Source organism: Neofelis nebulosa, chromosome 12, assembly GCF_028018385.1.
Source record: "Neofelis nebulosa isolate mNeoNeb1 chromosome 12, mNeoNeb1.pri, whole genome shotgun sequence".
In the NCBI taxonomy this organism is placed as follows: domain Eukaryota; kingdom Metazoa; phylum Chordata; class Mammalia; order Carnivora; family Felidae; genus Neofelis; species Neofelis nebulosa.
In genome coordinates, this window is record NC_080793.1 from 74298042 (window position 1) to 74319318 (window position 21277).

At 42.7% G+C, this 21277-nt stretch overlaps 1 protein-coding gene across 13 annotated transcripts in view; it reads right to left on the reverse strand.

Annotated features, from left to right (window-relative positions):
* The window catches only part of LOC131492032 (transducin-like enhancer protein 4), a 142800-nt gene that overhangs the window by 70691 nt on the left and 50832 nt on the right, over positions 1–21277 (reverse strand). For 7 of the 13 annotated variants that reach the window (XM_058695633.1, XM_058695629.1, XM_058695636.1 and 4 more), the window contains one exon: positions 701–905. In XM_058695633.1, coding sequence (XP_058551616.1) covers positions 701–905 — 205 coding nt within the window. The remainder of the gene's footprint in view (positions 1–700; positions 906–21277) is intronic. The other 6 variants (XM_058695637.1, XM_058695634.1, XM_058695630.1 and 3 more) reach the window with 1 other exon arrangement.

The following is a 21277-nucleotide window of genomic DNA, read 5'->3' on the forward strand; positions in this document are numbered from 1 at the left end:
CATACAAACAGACGGTCACATCAAAATATCTCATATACTTTAACGGAGGGAAGAAACCAATCTAGAAGGAGCACAACTGTCCTTTAAATCAATTATTTGCATAAACAATTGTGCTGTTCTTCTAGGAAGAGATGAGTTCATTTCATGCTTCCAGACAGCCTGTGTGAGAGAGGTAGTTAAATCAACAGATTTAATTTGGGCTGCACTTTCTCAAGTACTAAGACTACTAAAATTGTTTTCTCACCTGCAAGATTTTTATCGCACCAGATAGGCTGATCTGATTTATAAATAATAATTGGCTCTGTTAAATTATCAAGTAGTTTCTATCAGTAAGTCTTTTCCCAAAACAGAGGAGGTCAAAATGAGCTATTAATGCCACTCCCTATTTCAAACATGGAGCACTGTGGGATTTCATTACTGATCTAGACTTGGGGAACATAGGAGGTAGCACGGGGTCAAACACAGTAACCAGGAAACAGGAGCCCTTGCCTTTGGGGACTGCATTAACTCTTGCTAACCGCTAGGGTATCATTTGGAAAAAGACTGCTTCCAATCATTAATTTCCCTTCCAGCAGAAATCCTGTGTCGAGTCAGTCACTGGTAAAGTTAAATCCAGAGCCAGAATGCACAACGGTATCCAGAACCCACCCTCAGTGGCAGGCAGGTAACAGCAGATTGACATCTTGAGGGAATCACTCACCTCTTTGGTGATCATTGTCATGGTGCTTCTTCTCATCTTTAATTGGAAGGTGGGACTGGCCTCCCAGGGCACTGGAGAGGGCCAGGAGGCCAGCGCTGCTCCCAATGGGAGGAATGGCAGGGGGCTGAAGGCCGGAAGGGTGTGGGGTCAGAGGCACCGGCAGACCATGTCCATGTGACAAATGCTGGGCCTGGAGTTGTTGCTGCTGTGAGAAATGAGACAAGATATTGAACTTGTTCCCCACCTCCACGTCCCCCCACCCCCCGCCAAAAGAAAAGAGGTGCAAACAGATCATGGAAAACCCAGCACCCATGAAGGAAAGGTTCCTCTTTTGTATACCTATTTTTTAGAAGGGGAGGGAGGGAGATGTATAATGGAGAAATGCCCTTAGATGTGGGGATTTTGCACTTCACTATGAAGAACTTAATTCTCACTGAAATTAGCTAAATAACTTTTAATAGCCGAAAGTCAGATTTCTTCAAAATGTTCATATTTTGTTCTCCAAAACATAAGGCCTTGCTATCATAACATTTCTAATCAAAACATATACGTGACTAACTGTTAGAGCAGTTATGGCGAACCAAAAAAAAAGCTGAAAATTGAGAAAATTAGCGTTAAACAGTTCTCCCAGAACCGCTGCACAGCATGCAGCAAGAGTTAATTTGAAAGAGAAAACCTGAATTAACAACCCAGAAAAGGAAACTGGTTGCAGCCACCGTTTTAAGCCCTTTAAGTGTCCTCAGCGGTACTTGAGCAAATTACTAAAGAAAATCTAATGTAGCAAGGCCTGGGTCCTCCTGTAGGCTTGCTCAATAATGCTGAAATAATTGGGCACTCTGTGCACGTTTAGTGATGCTCGAATGGAAAGCTAGAGGCCTGCCCTTGTACTCTTCTCTAGCGGCCGCCTCTGTGTTGTGACAGGTTTATCTGAGGGGGACTGTGATGCATGCACCAGTAACTGTGCTGACAAGAGTTTAAAGTCATTTTTACCAGCACACTGGCAACACATGGAGAAAGCCCTCGAGAGGCTGGAATGGGAGTGCTTGACCTCAGCAGAGGCCACATCAAGCTCAGCTACAGGAACTGCTCTGGGCAGGCCTTGCTGCCTCCCAGGAGTGGGCAGGAGGAGGGGGAGGTGACAGGAGGGCGTGAAGTTTAACATGTCCCTCAACAGGAACCCCCTTCCACTGGAGACCCTGCTTAACAGTGCTGGAGGAGAACAAGCGCTGAGAAATTCTCAGACTGACTTCTGTAGTGATTACATTTTAATTAATGCCTCTAAATAAATCACTTGTCAGGTCTATCCTATGACAGCCAAAGAGGCTTCTATAATCTTTCCAAGTAGGACTGCACAAAATAGCTTTTAAAAAAATATGTGGGGCGGTGTATGCTGCTGCCCTTCGCTGGCAAAAAGGATCCTGAAATGCTTTTTTTAAAATGTGTACGTAGGGGCGCCTGGGTGGCTCAGTCAGGAAGGCGTCCGACTCCGGCTCAGGTCATGATCTCGCAGTTCACGAGTTCGAGCCTCGCGTCGGGCTCTGCGCTGACAGCTCGGAGCCTGGAGCCTGCTTCGGATTGTGTGTCTCCCTCCCTCTCTCTGCCCCTCCTCTGCTTGTGCTCTGCCTCTGTCTCTCTCTCAAATAAATAGATACTAAAAAATTAAAATTACGTATATTTATATGTAAAAAAATATTTCAATGAAAAAATTATTTTTTTCTCCTCCCCAAGTGACTTTTATTTCCTTCCTCATCCCCTCTACGTGTCTTCCTGTGTCTGACTATAAAAGTCAAAGTATAGCACTAATTAGCTCTTTTCTCCAATTGACCCACAACTATTTTCTGGCTACATGCAGTTAAGATACAATCAATAAAGTAATGACACTTTCAAAGCAAGTTTACGTGTATGAAACAGAAAAGCTGGAGCAGCATTCCAGACTTTCCACCAACTCACACCCACCCTGTGGTCTTGCAAAGCACGGACCGTCTGGACAGTTCAAAGTAATGTATTTTTTCATGTGAGTAGCCAAAATCATGTTCATGACTCTTTATGTACTGTCACTTAGTTGTGACCAAAAAAGTATGAGCACACGATCATATGTTCTAGATGTGCACGAAGTAATGTCTATGATGAAAACAAGGCCTTTAGGTAAATATACGGCAAATTTATTTCAAAACCTCATTCCACTGAAATAACCACACAATGCTCCAATTCCCTTTCTCCTCTAAATCGCCTAATACTCCGTGGGTATGGGTCGGGCGTGTAGCCACTTTCTACCTCAGATCAGAGTTCAACTGGCAAGCATTTATTAAGAGCCTGCACATGTGCCTCTCTTCTCACCTTCCCTCGACTCTAAACTCTGGGAGTCTACATCTGACTCAAACCCTAGCTCACTGCAGGCACCCAGACTCAGAATGTCTGGGCAACTTCAAAATATATATGTCTATTTCATTAGACAAAAAAAAAAAAAAAAAAAAAAAGCAAAAGCAAAGAAAAAAAGCCCTCAGTCAAAAACAAACCTTCAAAGGTGCAGGTGTTTCACTGTTATTTTTTTTTCTCGCAGGACAAAATAGAAACACTATTATCCTCATGTTTCCAGTCAACCAGGAACTTTTCAAAGGCAGAAAACACAGCCCTAGAGGCTGGTGCACAATATGCACTCACTATTCTACCTCAAAGCAGCTCTGATACCACCTGATCCTCCCTCCTCCGTGTCCGCCTGTGAGGAAGGAGGGGCCATTTTCCCTTCCGAGGCTGAGACCCTTCCCCACCTCCCCCAGCCATCAGGTTGTGGTCGGCCCCTCTTCCCTTCCATTGCCGTCGATTCTCCAGCTCCCTCCCCTACTCCTGCTCTGGTGGTTCTCTCACCAATCTTGTCCTTCTGCTAGCAAGCCGGGTACCAGCAACCCGGTGAACGCTGAAAGAACCCGAGGTAGCGCTTTTTCAGGAGGGAAAAAAAAACACTCTATTTTAATCACTTTTTGTGGCCTCCATTGCCCCTAACACAGTGCCCTGCACATAACTGGCACTTGATAAATGTTTGTTAAATTTAATTAAAATAACCTTCTTTTGCCCTCTTCAGCTGCTGGCCTGTATAGATATATCCTTGATTTTGCACAGCCAAACTTTTCTAAAAACTAGTGTAAATTTGCTCTCTCCACTTCTCAGCAACCCCCTCCTGTACCCACATATACACACGCCCTCTTCCTCCTTAACCCCTATAATTTGGATTCCAGGCCCACCCTTCTCATACAACTGACCACCTAGATAGCAATTATTTCAGGATTTTACAATTTTCTTTCTCTCTGACACACATGCAGCCACAGACCGCACACCCTCCTTGCCGAAACCTTCCTTTACCTGCTTCAGGAATACTGTAATGACCCCACGGCCTCTCTTCACCTCTCTCAATGCTCAGCCGTTAGATTTCCTTTTCAGCTTTTTCTTTTCCTGCTCACTAAAGAGAACAGTCCGCAACTGTCTGCTCCTCTCCCATACTCTAGTAGCCCAGGTCTAACTTCTTGCCAGACAACTCTACCTGACAGTCCAATATCCCTGGAAAATAAAAATGTTCAACACAAACGCCCTAGGTAACTTCCGCTGGCTCAAGTTCATCAGCCACCATCGATTTGTTTTTCTTCTGTGCTCCTATATCCATTATCACCAAATCCTATCAATTCTCAAATAATTCCTTAAATTTCTGCCACCACCATGCCCGGCAGACCCTTATCATACTTTGATGACAACAAGCCTCCATTAGCTCACTTGAATTCATCCTGCATCACCACTGGCATGTTCTTCCCCTCAATTCCTGTCATCTCCCATCTCTTAAAACCGCCTCACCCTGATTTCACCAAGTTGTAGTCATACGTCACCCATCCCAGCTCACCTCCTGTTTCACCTGTTCTGCAAGGGCCTCTCAAAATGTTCCGTGTCTACTATCTCACAAGACTCCCTGCATCATTCACTGCGTGGGCTGCCTCGTAAAGGTACTGTCATTCACCTTTTTATGGCTAAGAAGACCTTGGGCTTGCCAGCGAGACTGAGAAGTTCTGCAGAGAAGAGACCAGCCTCAAGCCTCTGTACCCCTGGCACCTAAACTCATCCCTGTTGAGTCATAGGACCATACATTTAAAGCTTTGGATAATTAGATTTCCACTACATGCGAAAAGAGTTCCTACATGCCTTTGACCTGGCTTCCGTTAAAGTCGATAACTTACATAAACCACAGAAATGATCAAAACTAAAAACTTAATGCAATAGTACTACGTTACTATTAAGTAATTACCATGGTACTCCTGTTACTATCACGGACTTGGTTCAGATTGCTCTGGTTTTCCCACTAAATGCCATTGTTGTGTCCTAGGATGTCACATTGCACTGAGAAGTTGTGACTTTTCACATGTCAGCATACCAAAATTACAAAGCCCTTTCAAAGATCCTAAGAATGGCAACATTCAAATTACAGTCACGTTGTTGACTAGAATATGCCTGGAGAGCAGGAGAGAAAAAAAAGAATGAGAAGGGGCTACCATGAACCCATTTCACAAGTCATCCACTATCCACACAAAATATCAAACAAAAAAGCACACTCAGTAGGGTACCCTGTAGAAAGGTGTGATCTTAAGCAAGTGTTTAAAATACAAAATTTTAAGTCAAAAAGGAGATTAAATAAGTCACCCAAAGATATACGACAAAAATGTAAGACATATGCAGAAATACAGTACATTTGAAAATGTTTGCCTCGATGAACAGACCACTTTCTGTACTAAGCGGTCACGTTTAGGCTTCTTTCTGAGTTCACACTTAGAAACTACCCTACAAGGAAGTGGAGTGGCAGTGCACACTGACACGAGTCAATAAAACAAACATACAAGACACCGTCTTCTTTAAATAAAAGCACTGAGTCACCAACCAACCAATGGAACCACACCCTTTCCTCGATTAAAAATAAAATGGCTTCAATCTGTCAAATTTCAAATAACATTCAAGAATTCAATACAAAAAAGAATCTCTTGTCAAGTCTTCTCATCAACAGAAGAAAACTCAAAGCAGGTTCCCAGGAAGAGGCCGCAGGTTTCACTGGATATTATTCCAGATCTGAGAGTTGCATAACCTAATGGCCTGCCCTACAACCTGAGCAAAGCTTGCTGATGGGGAATCCATGGCGTCCTCTGTCCTCTGATCTCTGCCCCATCCATGCTAATTACAGAGCAATTAACCTGCAAAGGTTTACTACTTTATCCTACAGTCATGCTAAGAAACGTAAAACTTCCTTATTAAAGACAGAATGAAAAGAAATGTATGTAGAGTACATAGTTCAACACTGACCTGTGGCTAAAATAATTTAAGATAAATCACCATTCTAATTACAAACAAAAGTTGAAAAATAATGACTTGTAAGATAAAAAACAGTCAAAAATCAAAGAGAAGGGCATAGACTATAGTACCAATTAAACATTAAAAGAAAATATACTCTGTGTAACCATTAACTGAGAAAAACGTACTGAGAAAGATACATACCTTGGAAAAATTCCTCTCATAGAGCTCTCTAGACTGTTACTATCTTTAAGTTGCTTATTTAAAAGGGGGGGTGGGGGTGGCGGAGACGAAAAAAACAAACCCAAAACACTCTTATCTCAACCACAATACAAAATAAAAATCCTCCCCCCCTTCCCTTGATGGGCCATTGAAGAGAATAAACGTTAAAATGGAGTGAACTTTAAACTTAGACAAGTAAGCATTCCATTAAGATAATTAATTTAATTTTGAAAAATAGCCAGTAATTACTTCTGAAAATATACAGCAATGAGGTGGTAGACACAGCCTCAATTCCGTTAATAGCTTTTTACTGGAGTTTCTGTAACAAAGAATTATTTCCCTGCAGTTTCAAGTTTGGAACGAAGGGTAGAAAGGGACTTGCGAGGGAATCAAGTTCACAGGAAATGTCTTTTGAAATGTTGTCCTACTGCAAAAAAGGAGTTATTTTAATCAAATGACACCAGCTGCGGGAGCACCAGGGCCCGACAGGCCAGTGACCAAGTAGGAGCAGGTAAGTCAGAGCCTCTGTGCAACACAGATCCCTGGCAATCCTGGACAGCTCCAACTGGACACCAGACAGTTTTCTTATCCACCACCCCAGCGGCAATGAGCGTACTTAGTGCCATATCTTCATTTCTTTAAAAAAAGAAAAAAAAAGTGCCTGGCAAGCCCACTATAGAGCGTTAAGAAAGCTACCTAAATTAATGGGGAGTGACAACTGGGACAATGAGCCAACTAGGAGGTTTTGTTGGGCTGGCGAAACTTGAGGCACGTAAAGCATTATAAAGAATAATAATTGTAATAGATTATAACACATCTTAAAAAACAAGTTTCCAGGAGCGGGGTCCTTGGCACCCAAAGAAAACAGGTGGGGCTGGGGTCATTCTGGGGCCCAGGACTAGGGAACGGCTTCCAAATTGACAACATCCTTCCTCCGGCTGGCCAAGGTGTGTGCAACAGAGCGGGTGTGACTTGAGCCAACCAGGAGCCACTGTGCTGACAAGAGAAGCAACAGGGGACCCAGTGACCTTAAGAGAAGCCTGGGAAGGGGAGGCAGCAGACTGAAATGGAGCGAGTCCAGGGAGGGGCCCAAGACTGGGCTGGTGTCTACATTCTGTGAACTGTGAAGACGCCCTTCTGTGAGGACACTGCCTTGGGGGCTGGGCTGAGTCTGGGAAAAGAGATCCGGAATGGCACTCAGGGATGTACCACAACGAGGAGGCATCAGAGCCACCCAGCTGGGATCACTGCCATCTATGGAGGCAAGGGCCAGCCACTTAACATTTCTGAGCCTTAGTTTCTTCACGTAAAAAGTGGGAACAGTTTTAAAATCTATCCCCTGAGGGTGCTGGGAGAATTCTATGAGGTCACGCACATAAAACCTTTAGCACAGTGCTTGGCAAGTAATAAACACTCAATAAATGGTGACTGCTATCACTGGAAAAAGGAATCCAGAAGTACACACACACACACACACACACACACACACACACACACTGGAAAAAGGTATTCAGAAGTGTACACACACACACACACACACACTGGAAAAAGGTATCCAGAAGTGTACACACACACACACACACACACACACACACACACACGGTGGGGTGGGGGGATTCTTTTTTACAGAATATTAACTTACAAGGAGAAAGAATTTAAATTTACCATTTTGCCGCTCCAAATGTGTTAACAGCATCAACAGGGGCTAAAGCCAATGGGTAAAAAATTGTTGGGGGGCCCAGTGATTCAAGTGTCAAGTATTGGCCCACAGATTACTGAGCTTCCCCAATAAAGTGATACAACTGTAAGTATACAAGAGCACCTAGGTAGTATTTTTACGAAAAATACTTAACCTGAATCTACACATGAGGAAACAATCAGACAAATCCAGATTAGGAGACATGCCATTAAGACTGGTCTAGAATCTTCCAAAATGTCAAAGTCACAAAGTAAATGGTTCAGGGACTGCTGTACCTTAGAGAAGATGGTAACAAAGACAGCTGTGAGTATTGAGTCATAGACTGGGGGGAAACTGCTAGGAAGAAAATGTGCTACCACAGACATTTTGTGATGACTGAGAATTAGGAATACAAACAATACACTAGATATATACAGACGTGTGAACTGTATCGCCCTTCTATAGGAAAATATCCTTGTTCATACAAGATGCACGCTGACGTATCACAAGGCAAACCGCCCTTGTGACTTTCGGCACACACAAAAAGGCAAAATGTTAACTACCGAGTCTACGCGATGAGTATACGGCGTTGACTCAACTATTCTTTCCACTTCCCTGTAGTTGTTGGGGGGGGACAGTAAGATGTGCCCTTCTGGCCAAAAGAGGGGGAGTTCTTGCTTCCAACAAGTATCTTTAGCAAAAGCTTGTAAGTGAATACGTGGAAAGAAGCAAGAATAAAAAGAACAAAAGAAAGAACTTTTCAACCGGAGTTTATCTGTAACTGACTCCAACAACTTAAAACATGAATGAGGCTTACTGCAGTGGAAAGAACCTGCATTGAGAGCAACCCAAGGAAGATTATCACTGTGAGGAGGCTGTTTCTCACGGTCCCTGGGCTGGTCTTTAAGGGGAAGACATGTAACAAGCAAAGCAAGTAATCTTGTGACTCCTGTGCCAAGGACTCTATTGGATTACCTTGTAGTTTCATTCACAGAGTGATAACGGCAAGAAAAGCAGGGGAAAAATCCCCCAAATCCGATTTATTATGTTAAATTTCCCATCTGAGATCCTGTCAGAATTTTTTCTGAATTGGTCCAAAGTTTACCAGGAAAGGTAATTCTAAGCAAATTAATAAGAGAAATATAATTTCCTGGAGACTTCTTTAAGCTTTTGAAAGAATTTTTTTTAGAGATTTTTTAATGAATTATCTCAATGAAACCAATGATTCTATTTTGTGTTTTAGTCATTAAAGTCACCAGGCTAGGGTGTCTTGCTCAGAGAAGTTTTCTTTAGTTATTTCAGAGTCCTTTTAAAAAGTCAAGCTGTGTTTAAAAAGCGATACGCATTAGGTTCTTCAAATAATCATGCAATTGACCTTCAAAAGTAGAATGAATCGCAGAAGATACCGAGATGTGCTGCTCTCCAAGATCTTGACCAAAGCTCCTATGCGTGCTATTTGCATGTGTACACACGTGTATGTGCAGGGAATATACACATAAACAAAAGAAAATTTTAACAAACAATATCAAATAGTATGTGTAGCTCACTGTAATATTTTCTGTTCTCTTCTACTTCTTAATAGAAAATGTTGACTATGGTTCACTGAATTGATTTCACTGCACACTCAGTCTGACTCACAATTCGAAAAACACTGAACCAGGTTCTGTGATATGTGTGATATTGTGATTATAATAAGAATTATATATTTGGTCTCTGTCCACTATTTCTGGCACAGAGAATCCCTGAGAGATTTCCTAAGCAAGGAGGCTGGAGCCAAGGTGTCTTTTGTTACGTTAATGAGGGGACTTTGGGAAACCACCTAAAGATGGATAGGGGTGGCTGCTAGGAGAACCAACCATGTGATCAGAAGATTAGAACTTTCAGCCTCACTCTCTGACCCCAAGGGAGAGGAGGGGGCTAGAGATGGAGTCACATCACCAGGGGCCAATGGTCTAATCAATCAGATTACAGATTACAGATTACAGAGACCAAGCCTCTGTAAAAAGCCTCTGTAAAAAGGATAGGGGTAGGGAAACTTCCCAGTTGATGAACACATGGAGAGTTGGAGAGAATGTGCACTAGGAGAGGGCATGGAACCTCCACACGCTTTCCTCATACTTCGTCTTATGAATCTCTTCTATCTTTCTGTCCCTGAGTTATATCCTTTTATAATGCATACGGGTAATCTGGTTAGGTAAAATGTTTCTCTGAGTTCTGTGAGCTGCTGCAACAAATGAACAGAACCCAAGAAGGGAACTATCAGAAACACAGGTGACAACCTGGAGAGGGCAGTGGTGGAGGGAAGATGTCTTACGGGGCTGCGGCGGGAAGCTATGTCCAGGTAGACAGTGTCAGAAATGAGTTGGACTGCTGGAGAATCGCTTGGTGGAGTGGGAATCCTCCCACCCCACGGAATGGGGTATAGAATTTTATAGGCCAACACCCACACATGTGAGGCCCAAGGTAAGTGTCAGTAGACTTTAGTGACCAAGGAAGAAAATGAAGTCTGGTGGGGAAGCCCAGTGAGCAAGGGAGAAGTAGGATAGAATGTAAATATGGGAATCAGATCATGGACAGAAAGGACTTCAGACTTTCACGTAAAAATAAGGAGAACTTGAGGCTGTGATGACTTTTTTTTTGGTTTTGTTTGGTCTTTCAAATTGAACTTTTAGTTTTCCTTAATGAGCATAAGCTGGCTTGTAATCATTTGGTGGCTGCATGTGCTGGCCAGTACCTTCTCTCAGTTTCTGGGTTTGGCTTTCCATTTTAAGATACCTTTTAATACACAGATGTTTTTAATTTTAACTGGGTAACATTATCAATCTTTTTTTCTTACGGTTTGAGCTTTCTGTGACCCATTAAGAAATACTTCTCTACCCCAAGATAAAGATTCTTCTTGTTTTTTTCCCAAAAGTCATCAAGTTCTGTCTCTAATAAGCTTTTTGGATCGACCCTGCAAATGGTAAGTGGATCCAAGTTCACTTCTTGCACAAGAATAACCAACTATCCCCGCTCAGTAATACTTACTAGTGGCCATCTTTCCCCTCATGGATCCGCGTGGCCCTCTGACGTATATGAATGGATCGATTTCTGAGTACTTTATTCCACTAGTCTAAAACAAAGACTAATCAGTATTGTGAGCCAGAGTATTAAATAATTTGAAAATGTTAGAAGCGCAGAATGCTTCTGTGAGACTGTGAGAGTGGCCACAATGAAAGAAGAGAGACGAGCTGGGAGGTAATACAGGGATTCAGATCAAAAAGCAAAAAGCGTTGCAGCAGTGTCAGCTGCCAGGAGTAGAAGGAGTGAAGATAAGGTGAGGCAGCACTGCAAAGACACGGTTTTGGAAGGAGAAGGGATAACTGACGGAATCCAGAATCCCTTGTTAACACCAGGCCCCCAGTAACTGGGTGGAAGCTTGGCCTGTTCACTCAGATGGGGCGGAAGTGACGAGGGGCAGGCCTACAGATACAATTTTATGACGTACTTTTTTCTTTTTTAATTACTTCATTTTCATAAAGCAATTTTAGGTTCACAGAGGTTATAACTTCTTTAGATTAGAACAGTTTTGTGCATGAGGAAGACAAGCAGAATATAAAAAAAATTAGAAGTCATGCAAAATCCTACCAGCCAAATTATGGCTAATGTAATCATGAGTCCATCTAGTATTTCTGTGAATGCATATATAAGCATTTTAAAACACAAATAACACCATGCTATCTGGAAGTTTAAAGTTCTCCTTTTCCTATTTCGTGTGAATCAAACAACTTTTTCCCATATCCCTACTTACTGTTTTGACTGCATCACTCGTAATGGCCGCATAGTATATATATCACTGCATAGCTATAGGAGAGTTCACTTCAGGGATCCTCATTTGTTGGGTTAAAATTTAGGTTGTTTTCGATTTTGATGTATATACGGAGTCACCATGGTGTTACAACGTATCAGTTAAGGCAGTTCCTCTGCAAGTCATGGAATACCCAAATCAAAGTGGTCTGAATAACAGAGGTTTTTATTTCTCACTTAACAAGTCCAGGGTTAGCTGATCACCTGGCAATATCAAGGTTTTGAGTCAACATGTCTCTGGTTCTCACGGCCTCTCTCATATCCCATTTCCACACCAAGATGACTGCCAAAGCTCCAAGTGTTATCTCATCCTCACACAACCATGTTCAGACGCAGAAAGAGGGCAGTTTTCTCTTTCTGGGTCCTTCTGTTAAGGAGAAAAGATACCTCCTTATATCTCACGGCTGGACTTGGACAGGGTCACTGGCCCACAGCTGGACAGAGCACCTAGATGGCGTAGCCTCCACAGCAGGAGGCAGGCTGAGCCTTCAAGAAACAACCAACAAAACCCGCCTTGACATCTATCTTTACTCACAAGCCGGTCTGTGCCTATTTGCTGAAAGAGACCCCAAACCGCCCAGGTAGACAGCAGCTGAAACTTCTCCTTGCAACGGTTCTTTCTCCCAGGTATTCGTTTGTACAGAGATGCGTCTACAACCAAGAAACACCCGGGGTGAAAATACACGACTGCCACTTTGCTTCGGAGCCACAGCGGCACTGCCCCTGCTGGTCAGAGAAGATAATTCGGGTGCCTGTGTGAACTGTCACCTTTTCATAAACCCGCCAAGGGAAAAAGATGTATAAAAATCACAAGGGACATAGAACAGCTGTGGAGCTGCCTTAAAAAGGGTTCAAGAATGTACCATTTTGAGTCTTCCTTAAAAGGTTTGTAAGGGTCAGTGCTAACGGTCGCTTATTAGAGCAACACGATTATTTCAGTGTGTAGTATTACGATACCTCCTGAAGCCGTTACTGTTCACAAGCAGAATGGACAAGATTTTCTCCAGATGGAGGAATGGAAGCAGAAAAAAAAGTACACGGTTTATCCTAAGACAATAAAAAAATTTCAAAAATAGGACTCCCCCAAATATACTGGCCATCCCTATAGATTCTTACGTCCCTCTGCCTGGCCCTCCTCTGCCAGTATCCCCTTCCTTCTTCACTCACCCACGGCTGCCTATAGTTCACTTAGCCTCACACATCTGCTTTCACTGGGTAACTGCTACCCCGATGCTTGGTTCATTACCCAAGATTAACATGATTTATCCATCTTTGGATATACCCCTCCCATGAAATCATGAGCACCAAAGAGGCAGGGACCAATTTTTAATCGTCACTGTGTCCCCAGAACTTGAAAGGGTGCTTCTATGAACAGGAAACAAATACAGTATTCTGAAGGAATATTTACTTGCCTGTATTTTTTTTAATAGGACTATACGAAGGGAGCTGCTAGCTCCAGTTAATGCCTCTTAATATAAACAATATTCCAGGCCGTCACTATCATTAACTGTCTGTTAAAGCTAAAATGTTAACGTGGCTAACTTATTTTCCATATCTGTGATGATATCAACAAAATGTAGCTTTGTTTTCTGTTGTTGTTTTGTTTTTGTCTTTAAATTTGAGTGAGAGGAAAAAAAAAAAACCATGAGCGGGGGAGGGGGAGAAAAGAAGGCGGGGTGGGGGGCGGAGAGAGAGAGAGAGAGAAAGAGAGAATCCCAACTAGGCGCCGTGCTCAGTGTGGAGCCCGTCACAGGGCCAATCCCACGAACTGTGAGATCGTGACCTGAACCAAATCGAGAGGCGGACGCTCAAGTGACTGAGACACCCAGGTGCCCCTTTTTGCTTGTTTTTTTAAACCATCAACAGTTCAAAAAAATTCCCCCACCCCCTGGGCAATATGAGAAACAAATCCAGTAGAAGCTAGCTCCTGCTCTCCAGGCTTCTGAACAATTGTCTAGCAATGTCTCCTTTTATGTCTCCTGCTACAGACAACTGCTTTGTAGCTGCATGCATTCTGCCAGGTATTTTACTATTTCACATTAGGATTCTGCATGGCTCCACTCCCATTAAAACATAGGCTCATACATTTTTTGTGTCATGGGACCTTCTGGGAAAATAAGTCCAAAACTTCTCCTCTAGAGAATGTACACATATCCCATCCACCCACCCAGAACTGTGTCAAAATTTCAGGGAGCTAATGGACAGCCCATATCCAAGAAGATCCAAGGACCGGGTTTAAAATACCTGATTTGGTAGTGGTGTTTATAACAACTTTGATTCTTACGTGTCAGAGTACGTTACAAACAGACAGGGAGAAACACCGGATGAGTCAGGAGTAGCCAAATAATCTGTGCAACTCATACACTTCGGACAACTTAGACTAACCAATTAGCATGTGCATCAGGCACACCCCATTTCCATTTCCCTCGCTGAGCTCCGGGCACTGAACACTGGACAACCCTATAGTGGATCCTGGGATAAAGAGACCATTGATCCTAGTGTAAAAGAAAGAAGAACACAGAGCTGAGGGAACAAATAAGGGACAAGGTCAGATGTGTGAGCTCTGAAGTTGGTCTAAGTTTGGAGCCCAGTCCCACCACTTCCTCTCCTGTGCGGCCTGCAGAAAATGACTTATCCCTTCAGAGCCTTGGTTTCACTTTTGGTAAAGCTGACAGGGTAATACTATCTTCCGCATGGGGTTGATGTGAAGATTAAACAAAATAATCCATGTGAATCCTTAACACAGTGTTAACCCAAGACAAATAAGAAACACTTGCTATTTTTTACTTATCTGTCTGGGGAAAAGAATATAAGCCTAGGGATGTAAATCTAGAGAAATAACTATGACTCAAAAGGCCTTCTAGTTTTAAAATAAAAAATCCAGTTACCAAAAAATAAGCTTAGAAACCATACATTAGAAAACCAGATAGTGTTTTAGTGGCTATCTGCTCCAGCCATGCAGCCTACAGGTGAGAAAACTGTTAAATGAAATTCCTAAGAGCAAATTACGAGTGACACTCAGGATTGTGTATTTTCTACCAGTCGGAGAGATAGGGGTCAAAACACAAAAACTGCTCAAAATGGAGTATTTGTTCACTTAACAAATATTTATTAACCAGATATTTATTAAACATAATAAACTGCTGTGTGTTTAGTGAACAAATAGTTACTGAGTACTTACTGTGCAAATATTTATTGAACACGATGAGCTACATTTGTTCTAGGCAACACGGCAGGAAAAGTGAACAAGATCTCACTTGCTAGTGAAGGGAGAGTGATGCACTCATGAACAAATAAACAGTAAACGCCGTGACAAAAATAGAACCGGCTAACGGGCCAGAAGATGAACTGGGTAAAAGAGCTAGTACAGCCTGCTGGCCAGGCAAGGCCTTTTGCAGGAGATGTCTGAGCTAGGACTTTAAGGCGCACGAGGACGACCATGTCAGGACGTGGAGGGCAGGCCTTCTAGGGGGTAAAAGAGCTGATGCGCAAACCCTCAGTCACGAAGCAGCTGGGGTGACCCAGGGACAGACAAGGCCAACATGGAAATGCGGGTGGAAGACAGTCAAATGAAGAGAATGAGCGCTATGTGAAGTCACAGAGGTGGGCGAAGAGTCAGCTCACACAGAGCTTTGTAGGCCACGGGAAGACACTTAGACTTCGTTCTAAGACAACCAGCAGCCCTCCCAGACACGTTTTAAGCAGGGGGCAGCACAGGATCCAAGCTGTATTTCCAAAGATCACTCCGGCTACTGCAGGAAGAATGAAGTATAGACAGACAGATATGCAAACGAGAAGCCCTACTAGCAGGAAGCTGCAGGAGTCTAGGAGAGGGATACTTGGGACCAGGGGAGGGCAGCGAGCGCGGTCATCCTTGACAGGACAGTCTGGAGGTAGAATAGACACCATTTTTGACAGGAGAGGTTTTTTACTGAGCTTCGATTCTTTCCATTCTTCCCTCGGCCAGTCTCGAGGACACAGATAATAAAGACCTGAGTTCTGAGGGGTACTGGAAAGAGGGCAAACAAGAACAGCAAAGAACAGGCACAAAATGGAATGGCGAATATCAATAATGAAAGCTACAGACATCAAGATAGTATGTCATTGGTAAAAGAACAGACAGTTTAACGGAACAAAATAGAGTCTAGAAGTGGACCCATGCGCATATAGTCAGTAGATCTTCTATAATGGTGCAATGGCAATTTGATGGAGAAAAGAGTTATTTTAAAAAATGTACTAGAACAACTGAATCAAATGTCCATCAGAAAGAAAGAAACAAACAAACTCGATCTATATCTCATACCATAAACAAAATTAACTCAAACTGGATCATAGGCCTAAACATGTAACTTCTAGAAGATAACCTACAACATTTTTGTGGTCTTGGGTGAGACAAAGATTACTGAGAGACAACACCAAAAGTTAAGAGTCATGAAAAAAAAAAAAAATCATAAACCAGACTTCACCAGTGTTAAAAATTTCCACTCTTCAAAAGATACTGTTAAAAAAGATGAAAGGATGATTGCAGATTGGGAGAAAATATTTGCAAAATATATAAAGGACGTATATCCAGAGAACTTTTTTAAACACTCTCACAGCTTACTACTAATAAAAACCCAGACTCAAGGAAAAAGTGCGGCAAGGTATGAGCAGAAACTCCTCAAGGAAGATACAGAGATGGCAAGTGAGCACCCAGGCCCTCAAACAGCAGTGGCGGTTACGGAGATGCATGAAAACATGAGGCCACCATCACTTTTCGGAAATGGCTAACAGGCTCCGAAGCCTACAGTTCCTCGTGCTGCTCAAGAGGCAGAGCAAAAGTTCTCTCACATAATGTACTCGTGGGACTGCAAGACTGCAACGGTCACTCTGGAAAGCCCTAGTCCAGTTACTTTAAAAATACACGAACCGTGTAACTCCACAATCCCGCTTCTAGGGATTACCCAGAAGAGAGGAAAGCTTCTATTCACTTACAAAAACTTTAAAAAGTCAGTATGTTATTACTAATTGGGACCTTGTTCACAGTCACCAAAAACCACAGCTAACTGAACTGTCCTTCAAGGAGTAAATGGCTAAGCAAACTAGTCCACCAGTACACTAGAGTATCGTTGGGCCATGCGAAGGGAACTATGGACACGGCAAGCACATGGACCAACCTCCAACGTGTTATGCTACATGAAGACGAAAATGGAGAAGACCACATGATGTACCTACATAATTCCATTGATAGGACCTTCTCAAAAGGTTTCGCTTTGGGGGAAAAAATATCATGGGCACGTGCCAAGGGCTGGGGTACGGAAAAGAACTGGCTATCCGTACAGAACAAGGGAATCTGGGCAGCAGGGCAGTAGGGAAATATTCTCTATTTCAATAGTGGTGGTAGTTCCATGACTGTATTCGGCTGTCCGAACCCACAGAAGTGTATGTAAATTAGTGAAAAGATTTATCAATAATGAATGTGGATTGCTAGATTCCTAATTCCAAACATAAAAAATATAAACTTACAGATGTACGCAGCCTCATTTTTATTATGTTTTCTCCTGTGTTTCTCTTTATTCTGTTGTCCTTGGAAACTCAAGTGTCATTAAAATTAAAATGTGTAAATTAAAAGTTGATTCTGTGTAGTAAAATGTAAAACCAGAAAGCTTACAACTACCAAAACCTTCTTAATAAGGGTGATTGATTCAAATGTAATTTGAGGACCATTTCAAAATACACTTCAGAAAACGTTTAACACTATCATTCAAAGAGAACATAAAATGTGCTCCTTTGATACGATGTGGTGAAGGTACTCAGCTGTTCGCTGAATGAATGGGGGAGCAGATGTAATCATTAAATTATTCTCACCATTCAATAAAAGGTTCTAACCTTTAGAAGAACGCTTAAGTTCACAAAGGCATTCTCAGGTAGAAGGTTCCGAAACGGAGTTCCTAGGGAGCTCTGAGGAGGACCCAGAGCAATAGTCCTTTGAAGTCTAAGTCCTTAAGCCCTTGAGGTGCCTGTTTGGGGGGAGCCTGCCTCCTCTCCCCCCAGCTCTGAAGGCACAAGTTCTGGCTACACAGGAGTTGACGACGCTGCTTGTAGGGTTGCTACCGGAAAGACGGAAAGACGTCAGTAAGAGAATCAGAAAAAGGGATGCAAAACAGCAAAACAAAACAAACTGCTGGCCAATAAACAGGGAAACCCAAATGTAAGCTTGTAAGCCGCCTCCAGTGAAACCTGCTCTTCTGTGTAACACTTCCACCCACACCCTGGACCTCTGCACAGGCTCAGCCTGCTGCGCTCGGGTGTGCTGGGTGTGAATGAAACGCGGCCTCCCGGATCTGGGAAGCTCCACTTTCTCCTCAGTAGTGGAAGCACCAAGCCCACAGGCCTTAAGCTAAGTCACATGCACCCACTCAGACACATTCTGCAACTCTTGTCCCACTTTTGCTGAGCTCTGCCTTGAGCGGTGGAAACATATATTAACAGGAAGGATGGAAGAGAGGGGCTCCTTCCTCAACAGAAAGAAAAAGAGTGGTAGCCCTTCTGGTTGCCAACAACGAGAAAAAGGGAAAAAAAGGAGAAAGGAGAGGAGAGGAGAGGAGAGGAGAGGAGAGGAGAGGAGAGGAGAGGAGAGGAGAGGAAAGGAAAGGAAAGGAAAGGAAAGGAAAGGAAAGGAGGAAGGAAGGAAGGAAGGAAGGAAGGAAGGAAGGAAGGAAGGAAGGAAGAAAGAAAGAAAGAAAGAAAGAAAGAAAGAAAGAAAGAAAGAAAGAAAGAAAGAGGCTGAAAGAAAAACCAACTAGCTTCCAGAAATGTCTCCCAGTAACAGAAATGTACAAAGTATACACCATAAATACAAATTAGAAATCTTGTTCTTTATCCAGGTTTCTCAGGGAGTTCTGAAGTGGAGACAGAGCTAAAAAAAATTACTTAAATATATGAGAGTCTTTGCTATGAGAGAAGGGAAATTACTGCCTCTTAGATCCTCATCAAATTGTAGCACAAAGATTAGATTATGACTGCATTGCTCAATAAGGTAGCCCCCTGATCCACAGTAAATGAATCAGTTAAAACAAAACAAAACAAAACAAAACAAAACAAAACAAAACAAAAGGCGAGGGGCAGGCAAACCACCCTAAGATACAGAATGTGTAGACTTATAAAACTGCTTCGGCTGATGTGCAATCATGGGTTTATCACACTTGTGAGAGCAGGTGAGCAAAGCCCTACAAGTGCAGAAAACCAACTTCTTCCCCCCAGGCCCCAGCAAGTTGTGTCCATCGTGCAGTCAGCATATTTTATAAAGTCTTTAAACCCCAGGCACACTCTTTGGTAAAGACTGTAACAAAGAGGGAAAGACAACCTCTGATGAAACACGAATCTATTTTATAGCTTGTTTTTAACTTTATTCCCTATTATGTACGTTTAGAAAGTATCAGCAGCAATCAGCTAGAAGAAAGAGAAAGGGAAGCTCACCTATAAACTTATGGGAAAGTATTTATTTAAAAAACAACGTAAAAGCCGAGGTGTTAAGGAAAATGTTTTATGCACAGAACTCATGTCAGAAAACAAAGCAGGACTCTGGCACCTGAGAACATGTGCCTACCTATACCAGAAAGCCCCTGGAAGAGTGTGGGCCTATGAAGTGAGTATCCTTGTTCATCCAGGAAGGTGGACAGACAGGGCTCTGGCTGCAAGTAATTTTGAGAAATGATCCCAGAACAGGAGAGGGACCTAGGGCAAGTGAATCAGGGAAGAAAACAAACTCATAACTAAAGCTGTATTCTTGAGTAGCTGTATTCTACCATGGGCGGCTAGCTGAAACCCCGTCCTGGCACCTCAAAACTGCCCACCAATGGGGCAGGAGGGGGGTCATTTCACGGGCTGTTTGCCTGTGGGCCCAGGACTACCCCATGGGGGTAGGTATCAATACCTCACCCTCTCACCCTGCACAGGCGTAAGTGAAGAGTGGATTCCCCACAAAGAGCACTGGGAAATGCAAGAGGTCTGCAGTGTCTGAGAGGAGGCTCTGTCAAACCCTGGGAAGCCTGTGGTTGCAATGGCAATGGCAATGAAAACGCCAGAAGGGAAGGCTGACCAGGGGAACGTGGTAACCCTGGAGGGACACCACGGCTTCGGCACTGCGGGACTGGCTATCTGTGTCCAAAAGAGGACAACAGCACGATTCCTGCACAATTGGCAGTGCCTCTAGAAAGCCCTTTACTGGGCAAAAACAGAGGGAGGATGAAAGCATGGCTTCTGATACTTAATACAGTTTTGCGTTTGTTAAGAAAGTGAAGTCTCTTTAATTTTACTTCAAATTTGTGTTACTGGAGGCTGTGATATAATGGGCAGGAACAAACGCACACACGTTTTTATAAATACCCGCATATTTATATCATTCAGTTTTTTGCCTAATGCCCAGTTAGCTTAAAAAGACAACAAGAGGGGGCACCTGGGTGGTTCAGTTGGTTAAGCATCTGACTTCGGCTCAGGTCATGATCTGGCCATTCTGGAGTTCGAGCCCTGCATCGGGCTCTATGCTGACAGCTCAGAGCCTGGAGCCTGCTTCCGATTCTGTGTCTCCCTCCCTCCTTCCCTCTCTCTCTCTCTCTCTCTCTCTGCCCCTCCCTCGCTCATTTCTATCTCCCTCGCTCAAAAACAAATAAACATTAAAAAAAAAAAAAAGCACAAGAAAAATTACCACAACAGCATGTCTAAATGCCTCTGAAACTTAAAATGGCAGTTTTGAAATCTACAATGGAAAAAGAGGGACATACATTTTAAAACTGTCATACTGTAAGACCCTCTGCCAAAATGCCAATCTGGAATATGTGTGTGTGTGTGTGTGTGTGTGTGTGTGTGTGTGTGTGTGTGTAATTTAAGGGCCAATCATATGACAAGGACAATAAAACAAAATGCTAAGAGGAAGAAAAAACCCTTGAAGGTATTGTCTTCCTTTTTTTAAACTAACTCAAACACATAGGATGGTAAAGGCAAAGTCATTTAAATCATTTCCTTAGTAATACAAGTAATATTTAAATAGATTTAATAGTGCCTGCTCCAAACCAATGAATTATGGGTTTAAAACCTATTAAAATGTAATGTTTTTTTCCTGAGCTGAGAGGAGAGAGATTTAAATCCACTGAATTTTAATATTTCAGCTTGAGCTGCAGGAGGTAGAGAAAGTCCAAATGAACTATTCCATCAGCACCATTCAAGCATGAACATTTTAATCAGTTTTACTTCCTTGGAGTTCTCTAACACAGTTTACGCTGTCATTCTGAAAGCACTTAACACAGAGAGTGTGAAAAACCACCAAGGCTTGTTATTGCCTTCACAATTGATGGCAAATAATTTTGCAGACTTCCTATCATTAAAATGTCACTGCTAAAAATTGAGGTTCAGCATTTCTTGTGCTAAACTGCATTTTCCTACAAACACCATGGCATACCTGTTCTTAAGGAATTTTTTTAAGAGGGTGGGTTTTTTTTTTTTTTTTAAATGCATATTTCTATCTTTTTTTTCCCCTC